The sequence below is a fragment of the Microtus oregoni genome, unplaced genomic scaffold, assembly GCF_018167655.1.
Source record: "Microtus oregoni isolate MIOR12 unplaced genomic scaffold, Mior012 000032F_ref0000030, whole genome shotgun sequence".
NCBI lineage: Eukaryota > Metazoa > Chordata > Mammalia > Rodentia > Cricetidae > Microtus > Microtus oregoni.
The window spans coordinates 19,788,497-19,807,971 of NW_024543091.1; the positions used below are offsets into that span (position 1 = coordinate 19,788,497).

At 46.7% G+C, this 19,475-nt stretch overlaps 1 protein-coding gene across 3 annotated transcripts in view; it reads left to right on the top strand.

Annotated features, from left to right (window-relative positions):
- Positions 1–19,475, top strand: part of Tln2 (talin 2) — a 418,592-nt gene that overhangs the window by 392,801 nt on the left and 6,316 nt on the right. For 2 of the 3 annotated variants that reach the window (XM_041679349.1, XM_041679350.1), the window contains 5 exons: positions 1,003–1,108; positions 2,322–2,446; positions 14,779–14,904; positions 16,803–16,865; positions 16,958–17,185. In XM_041679349.1, the coding sequence (XP_041535283.1) occupies positions 1,003–1,108; positions 2,322–2,446; positions 14,779–14,904; positions 16,803–16,865; positions 16,958–17,185 (648 nt within the window). The remainder of the gene's footprint in view (positions 1–1,002; positions 1,109–2,321; positions 2,447–14,778; positions 14,905–16,802; positions 16,866–16,957; positions 17,186–19,475) is intronic. The other variant, XM_041679351.1, reaches the window with a different exon arrangement.

Sequence of the window (19,475 nt, forward strand, 5' to 3'; positions counted from 1 at the left end):
TAAGCCTTGGATCCCGAGTTCAACCCCTGGATCCCACAGTAAAAGGAGAGAACCAACTCCTGCAAGTCATTCCTTGACTTCCACATGAGCATGTGTGAGCATTCTCGAGCACGTGCACAATCAGTCAGTAATGCCAGGTGCACGCCTTTAATTCCAGCATTTAGGAGCAGTGCGAGATGGATCTTCATGAGTTCAAAGCCAGCCAGCCATATCTACATAGGATAATCAGGGCTATTTAATGATACCCTGTCTCAAAAAATAAATAAGATAGGCTTAGTTGTTCTGTTTTTTAACTTTGAACTAAGTCAAAAGAAAGTATATCCATATCAAGCCAGGCAGTGGTGGTGTACACCTTTAATCCCAGCACTCAGGAGGCAAAGAAAGGTGGATCTCTGTGAGTTCAAGAACAACCTGGTCTACAAAGGAAGTTCCAGGACAACCAGAGCTGTTACACAGAAAAACCCTGTCTCAGAAATAGATAGATAGATAGATAGATAGATAGATAGATAGATAGATAGATAGATAGATGATATATAGAAAGCATGCAAGCATATCAAGACATCTTGCAGAGCAGATCATGATCAGAATCCTAGGGCTGGTTTGTTGGCTCAGGGATGACTTTTTTTGGACTGTTAGCTGTTGCTCACTTGAGAATTTTGCCTGCAACCCTGCCCTGCCCCACGTTTTCTCTGGTTCCGTGTTTGCCTAGCCTGGCAATTCTGTTCTCACGGTGTTCTTCCACATCATTTTTACATTTGTGGATTTGTTTTACCTAAAAATAAAAGAAATGAAGGATAAGATCAGCTTCATAATCTTTGGTAACTATGTCAAAGGGACACCGAGGCACCCCTTGATTCTCAGCATCACTGTTGTTGAAACCTGGTGAGTCTGTTGTCTCTCGAGCGCTTGAAATCCTTCACAGGGACGCCCCTTTCCACCAACAAGAGAGTACCGCCACCAGGCATCCCCACCCCATGCGTCTAATATGTTTTTCACCCACAGATCCTTCAGAAGCCAACCCCAGAACTCAAACATCAGTTGGCTGCTTTCTCCAAGAGGGTGGCCGGTGCCGTGACGGAGCTCATCCAGGCCGCGGAAGCCATGAAAGGTAGGTCAGAGCCTCCTGTCATCTTGTAGGGCTGCGCTAGGACAGAGGGACAAGACAGGGAGATGCAAACAGAAGTACACTGAGAATAAAAAGCATAGACTTGTTTTATTTTTATGTTTAAAATAACATTTTTCTCTGGTCTTTATATCGAGTTCTTTTACCTGTACAAAATAATCCATCTGGAACTTTTCACCTCCCTTGGGAATCTTGTTTATTTTTAGCTGTCTTTTTATTCATCAGGCTATCTATTTATTGTCTGTTGGCTAATACGCTCATGAGCCACGCCTCAAGACTGCAGGACTGTAGTTCCAGATTCTCAGGGGCTCGGGCTAGATGATTGCAAGTTTGAGGCTGACTGCACTACGGAACACATTGAACTTTGGGCAACTTTACAAGATCCTATCTCAAAATTTAAAAAAAAAAAGGATAGGGGAGAGGAACTAGGAATATAGCTTGGTGGGGGAGAATGCTTGCCTAGCACGTGCTAGGCCCTAGTTTCAATCTCTAGTCATATCAAAGAAAGTGATTAGGGCCTGGAGTGATGTCTCAGCAGTTAAGAGCACTTGTTGCTCTTGCAGAGGACCCAGGGTTGATTTCAAGCACCTATATGGCAGCTCACTACCATCTATAACTCCAGATCAGGGGGGATTCAATGTCCTCTAGCCTCTGCAGGCACCAGGCTTGCATATAGTGCACAAAGATGCATGCAAGCAAAACCCATACATGTAAACCAAAATGAGGTAAGTACTTTATAAGTAATTTTGATAATAGTAATAATAATATTCTTGTGTATAAGAAATTGCACTGAATACAGCATTTGCACACCCTTACTTGCTTACACGGATTCTCTAAGAAGAGCACTTTTTCTGAGGCATGTGACCCTTCCTCACATTCCCTGAAGAGAATGTCAAAGCTCTGTGGCCTAGAGTCTCATGAGCATAAATCAGAAGGCACTCTGAACCTTGATCCATTGATGAATCTGCCATCGATGGCCATTCCTGTGGACGGGGCTACACATGTAGCTGGTTTAAAAAAGCAGATTAGCTCCCCTTAGTCCCTGTGTGCAGAAGATGAAGAAGTTAGGTAGGGATCCCTTATGCAGAGAGGAGGCCCATGGGGCCATCCAAAATGCCTGTTTAGATTTTGTTTGTAATTACACCAGTACCCTCATGTCTCCACCTGCCAAGAGTGACTTTCCTGGGACTGATTTTAGGAACAGAGTGGGTGGATCCAGAAGACCCAACCGTCATTGCAGAAACAGAGCTGCTGGGAGCTGCAGCATCCATTGAAGCCGCGGCCAAGAAGTTAGAGCAGCTGAAGCCGAGAGCAAAACCAAAGGTGAGTGTTCATTGCTGGTCACTTGTACTTAGAGGAGAAGCAGAGCATCCACGGCCTGCTGTGTGTAACTCCACTGTGTGAAACAGGTTGTCAATGTTTCTGTCAAAAGTCCCTGTGAGTAGACAGACTGACAGCCTTCAGTTCACCGGCTTCCTCCTGCCTTTCATACAGAAATAGCAGTATTGAGTATCCTGTTTTCTTAGAAACAACAGGCCTGGGCAAATGACTCAGGCAGTAAGGTGCTTACTGGGAAAACATGAAGACCGAGTTTGGATTTCCCAGCACCCATGTAAAAAACTCACATGGTGGTGTGCACCTATAATCCCAGCACTGGGGAGCTGGGGCAGACAGGAGCATTGCTGAGGCTTGCTGGCCATTCAGACTAGTAAGTTCCAGGTTCAACAAAAGACTGTATCTCAAAAAAAAAAAAAACCAAGAGGGGTGACTAGAAAGATGCTCAGATAAAAGCGCTTGCTGTCACTGTTCCACAGCACCCAAGTTCAGTTCCTAGCACCCACAACAGGTGATTCACAACCGTCTGTAACTCCGGCTTCAAGGAATCCCACTCCCTCTCTGACTCCATGGACACTGTACTCACGCACCCATTCAGACACATAAATACACACACACACATACGTATACATAATTAAAAAGAAATCTAAATATACATATATGGAGATATGGTAGAGAAGCAATTGAAGGAGATACTTGACCCCTGGCTTCCACATATGCATGCAGACACATGAGTAGAGAATTAGGTGCATTCAGCCATGGACAGTTTCAGTGTGTACAGGAGACTGTACGTTAGAGAAGTGGCAAAGAAAGAGATTATTTTTTCTGGGGCAGTAGGAGCTCGCCCATCTCCAGGCTCAGCCATGGTAAGCAGATGTACTTTCCCACCGCACACTCTGGCCATCTTCAGGAAGATGGTGGGACCCAAGGAGGCTTCCTTTTCTTCCTATCCTTCTTGATGCTGTCTACAGTTCACTTCCCCATGACCCACATACATGGAAATAAAATCAGGCTCTTTTCACCCCCCCCCCAAAATCTGAACCCCCAGTTTAGGACTGTGACTACCTAAAATTTTACCTTTTTGTCAGACTGAAAGATGGAATCTGAGGGCTGAAAGGTACCAACCCTTTCCAAAGCCGTGTTCAAGAGAAGGTGTGTGCAGGACACAGGAGGCTCATGAATCTGTTCAAGTTGGAGCTTTCCTAAAACCTTCAGCATTCTGACCGATCTCCTAGCATCGGCTGCAATAGCAAACACATTTCAGATTTTCCTCATCAAGGTGGAACTGGAGATTTTTGACCCCTGACTTTTGTGTTTGCTGGGGTTCCGCTGGTGCTCTGGATCATCTGATATTATCAGAGTTTAAGCTCTGCTTGTGGGTTAGCGACACCGGCATATTCTGGTTAGGTTTTTGTTTCTGCTTTGCAAATCAAGTTACTAGTGGATGAAAAACACTTGAAGGCTGAGTCTGCCTAGGTTCTGAGTTTTGCGGTTTAATTTGCATGTCCTTAGGCTCATTGAGTCTCTCCCAAGAGGCCCCCTTCAGCAGGGGAAGGCTCCTTGTGGGCCAGGTAGCACCTGCAGTCTGTGAAGGAGTCTGCTGCTCATTTAACACCCAGCCCCGCCCCCACCCTTCTCTAGGGTGCTCCTGAGCTCCTGTCTGTTCTCTGTCTGGTGTCTCATCTGTTTCAGTATTCTTGATTTGGAAAACAGACTTAGTGGAATCTCCTTCATCCTGCAGGATTGTTGTTGAAGCATATAATCGCTAATGTCAGAACACAGTGCCTAACTAGGTCTTAGTAAATGGTGGCCACACCACCACGGTCACCATCACTGTGACCAAATGCATCTTTCATCTTCAGAAAATGTGTGAAAGAAAAGGTCTTTCGCGGTTCCCTATGGGATAGGAGGGCAAGTGACAAGGCCACAGACATGTTCCAGACCAGTCTATTACCTCATTAGGGGTGAAGTCATCTGACCCTTGACGTGGCTAGCCACAACTGGACCATGTGAATGAACAGGATGGGAACATACGGCTGGGGTGGCAGCTTCTGTACATCCCATTTCTTCTTTGTCTCCATTGGCAAAGAAAATGGTTCTAGTCCCTAGGACCATTGAAACCTTATAAGGTTTTTTAAGCTGTTAGACTTGCTTTGGGTCCTGTTCTGAGGAAGAAATCCAAGATCTGCAAGAGAGGGTTGTTCTTTGACACCTTGCTGATAGCAATGAGAAGTTGGGGTCTTCCTGCAGACTGTTAGTCCGTCTCAGCAAGGAAGAGCGGTAGTTGCCAGGACTGCATCACATGAAGATGCTCATGGAACGAGTTCCGGGGGAAGAGATGGTAAAAGCATATGCAGCCATGAACGATGCTTTGAAATGAAGGAGATGGGCAGAGAATGTCTAAGCATGGGGTGGGATTAGGAAATGACAGGTTCTGGTCTATTGCCACACCACCCTGAATGTACCTGATCTTGGCTGATGTGGGAAGCTAAGCAGGGTCGGGCCTGTTTAGTACTTGGGTGGGAGGAAATGACAGGTTCTGTATTAAAGTTCTGGAAAACAACCCTGAAAGCCGACACACACCAGAAGCCAGGGATGAGTGCTGCAGGAGGCCAGTGAGGTGCAGGAGGCCAGCGAGGCCCCTTGCACTAGGTTTCATATTTGCAATAGGGGTCTTAGGAAAGAGCCGAGGGGTTCTTCTGTGAAGGTGAAGTGAGCACCATTGATCTGGTTTCTTTATTTGACGGTGTTTGCTGTTGGTGGCCCCCGACCTGATGTTGGGAAGAGTGGCTGCTACTTCTGGGACAGTGGAGAGTAATCTTCCTGATGACCACAGGTTCCTGCCACACAGGCATTATCTATGAAAGTGTCTCAGAGAATCTTACCATCCCAAAGCACGCAACTTTTGTTTTGCTAAGAGAGCCATCCACTTTGGGAAATTTCTCCCATGGTGTATAATATCCTCCTTGCCTTCATGAAAAAAATTTTCCCAGCTTAAAAAATATTACTGAAACAACAATAATTTGAGGTTACTTTTCACCATTGTCTCCTGTAACCTTAAACAAAAGTTTCCGGGGAGCCATAAATGGCCATTGCTCTTGCATTCCTGCCCCTGTAACTGTGACCCTGCCCCTCCCACACACACATGCTTGTACATGCCCATGAATGTGGACTTCCATCGTCCCTGCAGAACACCTGCACTGCTCTGAGAAATAATTTGGGAGAGGGGAGGTGATGACTTCAAGCTGCATTGGTCACCTGATTCTCGGGTTATCTGTTTTAAGAGAACAGTCTGGCATCTGAAGACGGTTCTGCTACAGTTCCACCCTTGGGCCCTGCCCACCGAAGCATCTCCTTTAACCTGCAGTCTCTCAGATGTGAGTGATGGACAGACTTCCCTTTTATCTGGGGAAATGGCCCTGGGCTCAGAGCGTGTGCCGGCAGTCCTGCTATTGGCACCCTTACCGCACCTACAGACTTGCTCGGAGGCAGGCCGGGAGATCCTGCAGCGGCCACTGGCTCCTGCATCTGTAGCCATCAGTACTGTACCTATTGTCAAGCTCAGTCAAACCTGGATGCCTTTTCTGCAGGCCTCTGTGTGATATGTTTGATATATTAGGTTGTTATTTAATCCAACTATATATCAAGCATATTCCTACAGTGTCTTGCCCTTTCTCCGGGGGTCCTAACAAAGTTTAGAAGGCAACAGGAAAGAATATACTAAAAATCACAAATGGGTTTAGATGGCAGAGTGCTTACTTTGTTATGTTTTATTCTGCTTCTTGTAACCTTTAAGACCTGTGTCTTCGTTACCTTTCTGTTGCTGTGACAGACTACCCCAACCAAAAGCCACTGACATACAGAGAGGATGGATTTTGGCATATAGTTTAGAAGGGTTACAATCCTTCATGGCAGGGAAGGCCTGGCAGTCAGGAAGCAAAGAGAGAGGAAAACCAGTGGGGTCTGGCAATCAAACCTCAAACCCCATTTCTCCTTCAGCAAGACCTCATCTCCTAAAGGTCCCGTAGCCTTTCCAAACAGCCCCACCGCTGAAGACCGAATGTTCACAACCATGAACCTATGCAGGGTGGCATTTTGTTCCAAACCACAGCAGCCTGTATCACTGCTACTATTGTTTGTTGTGGGAAGGAGTCATAACTCCTGAAAGCTTAAGACATTTCCTATAGTTTAGTTGTATGCAGTGAGCAGTTCTTAAGAGAATATTAAAGAATATTCAGTGGGAAGATTCCAACCCATCTCTTTGATATAAGATTGTAACTGGCAAACACAGCCATCTAGAGTTTTCTTCCTGATTCAATTTTATCCTAATTCTCAGCACACTCTCACAGAGGAAATTTTATAATCAAGTTTTTTCAATGTAAAAAAAAAAGATAAAGACACATTATCGATAACTTACCACAGTATCTGTACTCACTGTATGGATGCTGAGCCGCTGGCTTAATACAAACCTCAGCTGGGACCAAGTGTGTCTGACGAAGAGACTGTGCTGTGGACTCCGCTCTGGCGGTGTTCTGCTGCAGGTGGACTTATAAGCAGAGGTTGATAGTATTTAGAAGAACCCAGCAGTCAGAACGTAAACACGTCGTCTAATTGGCTCGGCAGGAAGTTGGACAATGACCGGGAAAGCATTCTTTCGAGTCTATGTCAGCCCTCTCTGGCTGCTTTGACCTCTTCCCATAAATGAGTCTGTGGAACGTATATGAGTTCATTCTGAGTTCTCTAGCCCCAAGTCTTCATAAGCACTGTTTTCTGGAAACCACATGGCTGTGCTCCCAGCCTGGTTTTTTGTTATTGTGTTGTTTTAAGAGAAAAGAACTCTTTTAATGAGCACTCCTGACTGTAGAGAAGCACCCCCCACACACACACACACACACACTTTGAGGGGCAGGGCAATAGTATAACTAGAGATGTCAGAAAGGGACCTTGGGAATATCTAGAAGCCTCCACAAGAGAATGAGTGGTGATGGTTACAGACGACAGTACAGGAGGAGGACATGCTGTGCTGGAGTCCTGGAGTCCCTTCCCAGTGGCGAGTGTGCTGTGTGTGTCCGCAGGTGCTTGATCGAGTAGGTTTTCAGAGCAACTGTGACACTCCCGCCCCATGTTTGCACAGCTTAGGGTCTTGGCCTTGGGTCCATCCGCTCACAATTCTTTAACTGAAATGGCAAATGATCGTATGAAAGAGGTAGGAGGCTATTACAGTTGTTTTGAAGCATAGCTCTAAAAGGTCTTTCAGATGAAGCCCGCTTGCTGGAAGTGATGGGAGTGTTGTGTTTCTTTGGGTAACTTTGCTGCTGGCCAGCATTCCCGTGTTACCAATTGATGTGCTGAGTTGGAGGAGGCGACCAGGTGTTCTGTGAAGTGGGAAGGCAAGCTTAGTGTTTTTGGCGTGGCTGCGCTATAGGCGTGGGGCTCATATACCAGCCGTTGACCCCAGGCCAAGAGATGAGCACGGAGAGTGTGTTCCCATGCCTCTGCCAGGTGCTTGTCAGGTTCTTGCATGCATAAAAGACTCAAACCAGAGGTTTCTAAGACGAACCAAATGTGTCTCACTTAATACCTGAAAGGGTTCTATTGACCATATTGACTAGGTTAATGTCCAAATGTCCCTCCTCTTTTTGAGAGCATGACAAAATCCTGACGAATTTTTTCCACCACTCAGAGAGTAATTAGAAGAGCATCTCAGTGGTATTACTTTTCATTTTGAAAGTGAGCACAAAAATACAATAAAGCAATTTATTCTGTGGGAAAACTATTTCCTGGATACTGACCATATAGACTTGGGTTTTTTCCAGTGGATGCTACAGGAATTCACGTTTTAGTGTATGGCTGGATGTGGAGGTGGTGCCTGTCTAGCCACAGACATGAACTGCACAGCGGTGGGTTTCTCTCTGTGTTACCCTGAGCTTCCCTTGAGATGAGGCCTCTGTGAAGGGGAGCCAATTGCTCTGGGAGATTTGCCTTTTGTTAGAACTATTAAGGATGAAGGCGGTCCTCGAGCCAACCCCTCCATGGGTCCGCCAGAACACAAACGGATGCAGCCATTGTATACTCTGGCCAAGACTTTCTCCCCAAAGCATCTCTCAGGTCAAAACCAGAAGCAAGCCAGTAGCAACCAGATTCAGCACAAAGGAAAAACATGGCTGCCTGTTCCTGCATCCAACGGGCAGGAAAAGACCTTCTTTATGTTGTAGGAGTCCTGGGTATCCACTGAACTTCTGACTTGATGGGACCTTGTTTCAGCAGTAGCCACTCTGCAAGTCTAACACAGGAGACGACAAGGTGTGAGCTGAGGGGAGGGGAATAGCTTGAGTAGCTCTTTGGCACGTGCCGCTGGTTGTGTGGAAAACAGTCATGGTACTTTTTAGCGCTCAAAGAGTCCAATCTGGGCTGGTGAGGTGACGAGGGGGGTAAAAGTGCTTGCTGTGTGTGCTTGGCAACCTGAGTTCAATCCCCAAACCCCACAGTGGAAGGAGAGAGCCAGCTCCAGAAAGCTGGCCTCGAACTTCCACACGCGCACCATAGTACACACAGTAGAAAGAAAAATAATTTTTTAAAGTCTGGTCTCTCAGACCTGGGGATGTAGCTCATTTGATAGTTTGTCTATCATTCATGAGGTCCTGGGTTCAATCTCCTGTGCCCATAAACCGGGCATAGTGCCTGCATCTAATCCAAGAGACAGGAGGATCAGAAATTCAGGCAGTCTTCTACATATCTAATTAGAGGCCAGCCTGGGATACATTAGATTCTGTCTCAAGAAAACAGGAAGATAAGTCTCTTAACTCTAAGATGGGGGCAGAGGTTAGGGCTGTTCCTGGTTGAAGGGTCTCAGGGGCCTAATTCACAAAATGGGTGAGAAACAGGACCATGGAGCCAAATGCTCTCCCTGCCCACACGTCCCCGGTGGACATCAGGGAGTGTGGGTGAATCACTAAAGACAGAGCAGGAAGGAGACAGGACTCCTGAGGGTGGAGAGGAAAATGCACTTCCTTATTATTCTACTTAGCATCTTACCGAAATGTAATGTGAAGTATAAGCATGTCTCAGCTAAAAACCAAAGAAAATTGATGAACTCCTGCCCAGAGAAGGGTGGTGCAAACGCACAAGTGATGCATTAGGCAGTATGGAACAGTGACCCGTGTCCAAGTTATCCACCGCGTGGACTGGGATTGAGGGACAAGCCAAAAGCAGTGCCCATCGACACCATGCGTCCCTTGAAGCTTCTTTATCCTTACTTCGTGTTTTATTTATAACACGAAGCATGCATGCAGCACAGGACCCAAATAGACTCACCTCATCTAAAGATGTAGCCTAAAAAGCAATTTCTGAAGTATGAGGACCCTGGAGATGTAGCTCCATAATACAGTGTTTGCCTCAAGTGTGCAAGACTCTGGGTTCCGTCCCCAGTACAATGAGAAGTAATGAATTTATATGTCAGCCATCCTTGACTATCTACTGTGAGGTTTTCGTGTTTTATATAGATGAATTATTTACTTCCAGCGGTCCTGCCTCCAGGCCAGGAGGGAATGAAGGATGAGTCACTGCAAATATAAGGTTGAGAGTCCCAAACGACAAAAACGTAAGATAAAAATGAAAGACAGCTTTTCCCACTCTTTTCCTCCTCTCTCGCCCAATGGGACTTGAGTTTCTGAAGTCTGAAATGTATCAGAGTAGAGTCAGGGGTATCACGTTCCCTCAACGTGGGAAGTGGACAGCAAGGAACCAACCCCAGGCGTATCCTTGCCCAACTGTTCTCTGGCTTTAAATGGTGGTCCCTGCAGACAGCCAGCAACAGGAAAATGTCACTAAAGATACCCAGACTTCTCTTGAAGCTGTTAAACAGCCCAGGTGAGGACAACCCCAACTTCAGCTACAGACATCCAGACTACCCAGAAAAGACAGGGCTAAGAGTTGGTGGTGACCCAGCCAGTAGCCTTTCCAGTAGAGGAGACCAGGACAAGGGACCTGGCACTCAAGATTGAGAGTTAGTGACTAACTTCACTAGGTGGTACTTTCTACTTGTGCTAAACATCTTCCCAGAGCCAGTGTTAGCAAGAGGGCTTCTTGATATAAAGCCGTGTTTACAGATGTCTTAATGTCATAGGACTTCATGTCAGAAACTGGTGCTGTGTAATCAGACTACCTCTAGTTCTCTGTGTAGCTGAGGGTGACTTTGAACTTCTGATCCTCCTACCTTCACCTCTTGAAGGCTAGGGTTACACATGTATACTGCCATCCAGTTTGTGCAGTACTGGGTCTCAAAATCAGGGCCTTGTACATGTTAGGCAAGTGCTCTGCTAACTGAGCTACATCCCTAGCCCCCACTTCCATTACTGTGTCCTGGCTGAACTCCGGAACTTTCAAGGGCTTCTTTTGAACAAAGGCAATAAGTCATTCAACTACCGTGTATCACATGTGTTCTCCTGCCTGGTGCAGGAAAAACTTAAACTGAATGCAGCCTTAACCAGATCACAGAGCGAACCTAACCACCCTGTGCTTCCCAGAGTGTTCCTGACCACCTCTTGTAGAAATAAGAGCCTCATCCCGACCTGCCGCCGCACAGTCTGCATCCTCAACCAGGCCTGTGGGTAACTCTGCAGAAGGGATCTCTGAGCCTGTGGTTTCTCAAGGGCATTGCCTTCCCTTCATGCGAGGCAGCCCTGTGCATGTGCATGAGATCATTCATGCTGTTTAGTTTTTAATTAAGTTTATTTAGTCAGTTCTGGGAGTAGGGGTGTACCACAGCTTTAAGGAGTTGGCTCCTCTTCCCCCATATGGGTTCCAGGGATCAAACACAGGTCATCAGGCTTGGCAGCAAGCTTAGTCATCTCACCAACCCCAATCGTGCTCTTCAAGGGATGAGTTTTAACAATCATGAAAGCTTTTTGCGTTCCAGTGTTGGGGAAAATAACTCAGGAGTAAGCATCTCATAGTCTTCCATTTTCCAAAGAGAGAGAGACAGGTCTGACCATCCTGGGTCAGGTCAGCAAAGGGTCTCAATTAAATAGGAAAGGGCCCGTTGTGGTGGCGCACACCTTTAATCCCAACACTCAGGAGGCAGAGACAGGCAGATCTCTGAGTTCGAGTCCAGCCTGGTCTACAGAGTGAATTCTAGGACAGCCAAGGCTACACCGAGAAACCCTGTCTCGGAAAACCAGATAAATTAAATAAGTAAATAAAGTAGAGAGGAAAGTGACCACTCAGCCTTCTGTAGAGGAGACAGGAATGAAGCTTTGCTGAGGGAAGCAGGCCTGAGCGGCCGTGGTGCCTGCTCTGCAGGTTCTGCACTGGCATTCCCTGGCTGCTCTCCACACTGCTGCTCTTCCCACTCCGATGGAGGCCGTTCTCAGAACACACCTTACATATGTAGGCTGTGATACTTTTCATATAGGATAGCCCTTCAGAGAACAAACCTTTCTCCTCTTTTTACCACATGCCCAAAGGCTGTGTTCTCCTTCCCTTTTTACTGCCCTACCCTCCCTTCATGTTTTTATCCTGCCTGCCAGTAGGTACCAGAGCTGATAGGCAAACCACAGGCCGGGTCTGCCCTCTGCGGGAAATCCCACTGTCTGTGAGTCTACAGGATGGCTGGTTCTCGTGGCTCATGGTGGGTGTTTCGTCCCAGCGGTAACCTTGGCTTTAGAGAGAGATGCGGACCCATGGCTCACTAAGGGCCTCTGCCCAGACCGGAGCATCCGAGCATCTGCCTTTCTTGGGGGAGCTCTTCGTGTCTGAGCTGGAGCGTCAGAAAATAAGATGTGATGGAAAGAAAAGTAAAAGTGGGGAAAAATTAAAATGGTTGCCATTATAAAAAAAAAAAAACTCTGGGTGCCAAAAATACTTCCAACTTAGATATTTAAGTGTGTGTGTGTGTGTTTTAATTAAAGTCAAAGTCTCCAGGGTGGCAGAAGATGGGGGCAGGAAGGGCATTCCAATCAGATGTGACCAAGATTCTTGTGTGGAGCCTTGGTCTTGGGTTACAAGGGAATTCTGTTTTCTTGAGACTTAAGTCAGAATCTCATGATGGGCGTTCTGTTGCTGTCACACGAGCTTGGACTTGGAGGCTGCTTGAGGCAAGTCTGGGAGACTTGGGGTGCTACTACAGGCTTCCATTTCCTCGTCAGCAAAATGGGGAAGTGGTCCCTTGGGTGATTCCCCTGATGCCTTAGTCTGTTCTATGCTTCACTTTCTTTGGCAGAGGGAATTTTCAGAAAATCTCCAGGTCATTAAATGAATATATACAACGTATATATTCATGTGTATTTCTGTGTCTCCATATAAACCTGAGGTCGTGTATTTGGGGCCAATGCATACAAATCAGCTTATGCCAGTGTCTTCTAATAAGTCATTTTCACATTGCGGTAAACAAGTCCTAGACCCTTCTAACCCCAGATGAGCACATGAAGCTGAGTCGCTTTCTATCCAGAATACTCTTGGGCAAGACATTCTCTCCCTGGGAACCTACAGCATCCTGCTCTCCCTGGGAACCTACAGCATCCTGCTCTCCCTGGGAACCTACAGCATCCTACTCTCACCCTTCACCTCCACTTTTAGTGCATTCGGCTTTTATTTTGATAGCATGTGTTGTAAAAATAATCATGATCCGTATTTTTCAAGGCTCAAGATACAGATATTATGAATACGGAGCTAGGGGTCAAGGACACCAGTCAGTAAAATACTTGCTGTGTAAGCATGGGTTCAAGCCCCAGATCCCACATATAAAAAAAAAAAAAAAAAAAAAAAAAAGCCAGGCACAGTGGTGCATACTTGAACTTGTAATCCCAGCATTGAGGAAGTAAAGATGAGCTTCTTGGCCCTTGCCTGCCAGCCCAGACAACCTAAGCCTCAGGCCAATGAAAGAGCGTGGCTCAAAAAAAGTGGGGGGGGGTCATCCCAAAGTGTGACTCCCAAGGTGGTTTTCTGCCTCATACACAGAGAGAGGTGGGAAAGAGAGGGAAGAACGGTATCTGTAGTGCCTAAAGTTCCAAACAGCCCATTTGCAGGTTTATTGGGACTATCATTTTTCTGTGGTGCCCTCAGGGGTGACACAATCTGACAGGCATGCACAAATTTGAATTCAGAGAGATGTGGGTTCAGATTCTGGTTCCGATTCGTCATGCTGCCACACGACCATAGGCCTACCATCCTCCACCTGGAAGCCGTGCTGTCTTGATTTCTCTTACCCCACTGAGTATCCTGTGGTTGCTATGTAGCTCTCTGGGCCCAGTCACCTCACTAAAACCTAGGCTTTCTCACCATAAAAATGTAAAGTTCGTTTCAGTAAATGGTTGGCCAGATAGTAGATCCCCAGAAATGTCTTGCTGTTACTCAACATTGTGAATATACTTAATGACACTGGATTGTATACATAAGATTATTAGTGGGATAAATTTGACTCTGATTTCAGTATACATACAGAGAGAAGCATTGCTGTATCTGACCATTGTCTTCTAATGCTCAAAGGTATCAATCACATCATCAACAGTTTATAAACCAAGGACAGCCAAACCACACTGACCTAGAGTCGCACAGAATGTTAACCCAATAGACCTCATAAGTCCTCCATTCTGCTACCCCAAAATGTGCTACTCCATCCTACCCAGCCTGGGACCACCATCCTTATACTTGCCTGGTTTCCCCCAGAGTACCTCCCCATCTTCCTGGTTGGTTTTGGCATCAGGGGATGTGGCGGTGGTGTCCAGGGCTCTTCCTGAGGCAGAGCCCTGCTTGGGCATCGAGGTAACTGAACAAGGACAATCTTGAGACAACCTTGTTTGTTCTTTGGCTCCCGTATACAATGTGGCTGACTTATAACTCAGCCACAGAAGTGTCAATCCTGAGTTGCTTTTGTTTTCACCCAAGCAAAATCAGACTTTCTAGAACTAATAACCGACTTCCCTTATTTTCAAAACCATTTTGAGCTTGAGGTTCTGGCCAAGTATGTCACCACTCATTTCTTTTGGCTTGAATAATTGATTACTTTGAGTTGGGTTATTGATATTTCTGGAGCCTTCTGAGTGTCTCACTGTGAATTTTCATGACTGTGATCTGGAGAAGTAGTTTGTCTCAGACTTTCCTGATTTAAAATGTGTATAGAATGTCACTACTAACAGCTTTTGCTTTCTAGTGGAAGGGGAGGGGAGGCAGCAGATGGAGAGGCCTCCCTGCCCTGGGTGTGGCTTGTCAACAAAAAGCAATAGACACCCGAAGAGCCAGGTGATGGAGCAGTAAGTAGTTTGGCAGAAAGAGCCCCCTGTGGCTGCACATCCGCATTTGACTTGGTTTTCTTTCCGTTATAGCAAGCAGACGAGACCCTGGATTTTGAAGAACAGATCTTAGAAGCCGCTAAGTCCATTGCTGCTGCCACAAGTGCCCTGGTCAAATCAGCCTCAGCAGCCCAGAGGGAGCTGGTGGCCCAAGGCAAGGTGGGTAAACCTGGGTGGCCAAGCCATAGGGCATTGTGGAGGGAGAGCCACTGAGTGATAGAGGAGAAATGTTTGGCTTGAAAAGGAGCTGCGTGTTGGGATCCTGTTGCTGGGATACAAGTCTTTTCCCCACCACTGAAAGCTGTGCTTAAATTCCATCAATTGAGTAAAGGCTTTGGCTCCCAGGCTTCTCATCTGCTTCTCATTAGGGAAAACATCCCACCCACTCCAGGCAGAGATCAGGGCCTGAATGAGACACTTACAGTCCCACTGTGCATTAGGCTGTTTAAACTGTCAGCATTTCCTGGTAACAACCTGGTAAGTGCCACAGTCAGGGGCCCTATAATCCCACTTCCCAACTCCAAATGTCTCCACTTGGTTTTAGGACCATCAAATGAATGCTGGTTGGCTTAGCAGTTAGGGCCTTCCTGAGCCTGTGGCTCACACGACCGGTCTAGACTTAAATCTGAGATTCCCTCTATCCGTATCATTGCCGTTAATCCAATCCACACATTTTATGCACAGGCATAAAAATATCACTGCTTTTCAGTATTTAAAATGTGTCATGTGCCCTGTTGTTCCCATACATGGGGTCATCCTATCCAGGCTGGATCTTGCTTAGAGCCTCCCGAATACAGAGGCTCTCCAGAAACCTCTTGAGTTGTAGATCTGAGGATGACTCGGTCACTTGTGCGCATGTTACGAGGCCTTTGTTGCCCATAGTCAAAGAGTTGGGTCGAGTTTTAGAAAACAGAGGAAGAGCTCTGCCTGACCAGTGACTGTTCAGCTTCTACCAGGAAGTTTTGTGCATCTTGCTCTAAAGTACGTACTTGCTCTTCTTCCAAACCATCACGTGGTATGTCATGCAAGATCACTGGATGTACATCTTCCCGCCCAAGGATGCAGGCTGACCCCTGGGCCTCTCAATGAATCTCTATAGGTCCTGCCTGTGCCTGTCTTGCTGTACATTTTCATCAAGTTGTTGTTGACTGGACAACCTATAGAGGCAGATAGATCATTGATGTATTCAGCTTCCTTCAGCCATAGTAAAAGACGACTGATTGCTATATGCTAGACAGATATGCCTGAGAATCTATTTTGAATGTAGTATGTTTCCTGTCCTCCATGGCACTCTGTTTGTTCAGGCATTTAAAAATTGGGAAAGGAAATTCAGCTGATATTGGGGGAGCTATAGAATTATATGGGAGTCTTGGGGATTTGCCTGACACTCAGGAAGTTATCTGTAATTATTGATGGATCTCCAATCTTGTTTTCAAACTGCGGTGCTCATCTCTTATCTCCTGCAGCAATACCCTGGAGATCTGGATAGTAAATCTCTCATTTGCTGCGATTTTTAAAGCAAAAACAGAGATGGGACTCTTTCCCCCAGCCTCTTGTTCTCTCCACTACTGAGGAAATTTCCTTAGAACTAGGGTCTGCCCTCATTTGCATAGAGGGAAATACACCACCCTTTAGCATCTCCTCTGCCAGAATCTCACACCATGGCTTTCCGGGTGCAAGTAGGAGAGATTTAAATTGCTCTTGACCCTTGAAGAAGGAGGCTTTAGTGTGTATAGCAAAAGAAAGGTAACAAAGCAAGTCAGCCTCAACAAGAGCCCCAAACCATCATTGCCTGGAAATGTGCCACCAGCAGCCAAAGGGGAACCATTGGAACATTGTCCTTTGTGCATATAAGGCCAGGCAACACCGGCCAGCAGATGCTGACCCAATGGATCTGTGGCTGGATCCTGTGAGGGGAATGATTGGACCATTCCAAGGTCAGTGCTCTTGGTGAGGGTAACCAGACAGTGCTGTATGTCTGGTTTCAGGGCACAAGAGGGTTTAGGGTGACTGCAGCTTGCCTTGCTCATGGCAGACTTCCCTCCCCTTTCCAACAGGTGGGCTCCATCCCTGCCAACGCTGCTGATGATGGACAGTGGTCACAGGGGCTGATCTCTGCCGTGAGTCACCTTTTCCTTCCTCTTCATTTGTTTTGTGGATTCCCCCAAGGGAGGTTTGGGCCTTGGGTCACCTGTGTGTTGACTGTCCTCAGGCCCGGATGGTGGCAGCAGCAACCAGCAGTCTCTGTGAGGCGGCCAATGCCTCTGTTCAGGGACATGCCAGCGAGGAAAAGCTCATCTCATCTGCCAAGCAGGTTGCGGCTTCGACCGCTCAGCTGCTGGTGGCCTGCAAGGTGAAGGCCGACCAGGATTCAGAGGCCATGAAGCGGCTACAGGTAATGGTCACTGATGCTGGTGGGAAAATACTCCTGTTGGAGCGGGTAAGTGTCACCAGAGGGGACCGTCTCACTTCCTTGGCATGACCCACCAGGCTTTCCATCCGCCAGCTCTGTCTCTCTGCAGCCTCATCCTCTGCCATCTGCATCCGTGTATCCCACAGCCACTGCCCACCGCATCCACACAGCACCGGGGCCTTCTGGGCTGGTGCCTGTGGACCGTCACTCACCTGGGATGGTCTGGCTTCTCACCAGCCCAATCCAGCAAACTCCTGCTAGTCTTCAGTGACTGAATTCAAAGTCACCTCTTTTGGGAAACTCTTTTTGACTCTCTCCTCTGTCCTGCCAGAGCCCCTGGCCTGGCCACTCTTATGGTCCCTATCCCATGGCACCTCTGCCTGTATTTTTCTGTGTCCCAGCTGTATCTCAGGTACCTCACCTTCATGGCACCTGACTCAGAGGAGGCCCTCGGGTAGTGTTTGCTCAAGCAGAGAGAGAATGCCCAGAGGGGATTTCAGAAAGTTGCGAAGGTTTCCTTCCCGAAATCTAGAAAGTATGTTTATAACAATCAAGTTCTTCAACATACATACACATTGTTCTGATTGTTTAACATTGTTTGAGGGCTGTAAAGATGGCTCAGTGGGTAAAGGTGTTTGCTCCCAAACCTGATGACCTGAGTTTAACCCCAGAATCTACATAGGGGCAGGTGAGAACTGACTCCCACAAGTTCTCTTCAGATATCCACACGGCATGTGTGCTCACACGCACGCACACACACACACACACACACACACATTATGTATATATACATATATATATATTAAAATAAAAACTGTTTTAAACACAATGAAGGGAACATTTGAATGAGAAACAAAATTGCATTGCCTCAGTGCCCTCATACAAAAATGTTTGTTTTCCGTTCCTCTTGTCGTCTACATGAGATGATTGTGTCTGCTTGTGGTCATAGCAAGATGCATCTGCTTCTCTGTTGCATACATATTGTCATACACATTCTTCCTCGAGGTGGAGACTCCATTCTTCATGGGTCTCATTTTTCAGTGATTGCATGGTTTTGCATCAGCTGATTACGCCAGTTTCCCCCATGCTTCCGACATTGTATTTGTTTCCAGCTTTCTAGAGTTTTACTGTGATAAGTGTTATTATATAGATGGTTGATAATTGCTTCCAGGATCTGATATATACATCATGAATGAAACCATAAAGGGCAGAAAGTCCAGATGCTTCTTACAGACTCAGAAATCTCTTACGATTTTTAAAATCCTTTTTCCTCTCTTGGATGTGAGACTTTTAAGTACAGGAGATGCTCTAAGGAAACCACTTAAGTTAGAGGCTGGGGTTTGAGGGTTAGGGATATGGCTGTCCAGCAGAGTGCTTGCCTAGCATGAATTCAGCCTTGGGTTCAGTCCCTCGTACCACATAAAACAGGGTTGGTGGTGTGAGCCTGTGAAAGCAGACCTGGGGAGCTGGAAGCTGAAAGATCAGGAGTTCAAAGTCATGGCTGTCCCTTAGAGCTAGACTCTTGACTCTGAGAGAGGTGGGCAAGGAACGTAGGAGATTTAGTGACTCTTTGAACACCACTAAAAGATAATTCTAGACCGCAGCTGGCAGAAGACAGTTCCCTAGGGCCCTGCTCCCTGAAGGTTAAGATAAACTAGGGGGCTGAGGAGATGGCTCTGTGGGTAAGGTGCTTGCGTGTACAGGCATGAGGATTTGAATTTCATTCCAACCCCTACATAAAAGCCAGACACAGTGGCTTGGGCCTGTAATCCTAGTGTAAAGAAGGCAGAAACCGGCAGATTTCTGGGCTCACTGGCCAGCCAACTTTTGACCTCTATGTGCATGCACGCGTGTGTACTCAAACACACAGAAGAGTAAACTAGAATGGACAGAAGTCTGTAATAAAAAGATGGAGACTTCTGTTGACAGACTTACCTAGATCTGTCTCCAGCAGTCACTTCATCCTTGTTCATAAAGCACAAACCTAGCTGTGACTTCAAGTCTATCCATAAAGTCCGCTACTCACAAGACTTAGCCCCCCTGCAAGAGCGGATGCTCCAGGCTTGTACATGCATAGCCCCCCACTCCCTCTGGAAACCTTCAGTGAATCCCAACTCGGAGCAGCCTCTGTAGCAGGTTCCGAGGGCACAAAGAGTTTAATTATTAATAATTGCCCCTGTCCTAAAGTTGCTACTGCCCAGAATAGAGTTGTCCCAAGGATGGTAAGGATGGTAACAAAGGTATCAGAGAACGCCCAAGGACCTCAATAAGGGAACGTGAGCATTGCCATGACCTACAGGAAAGCATGAAATCTGGG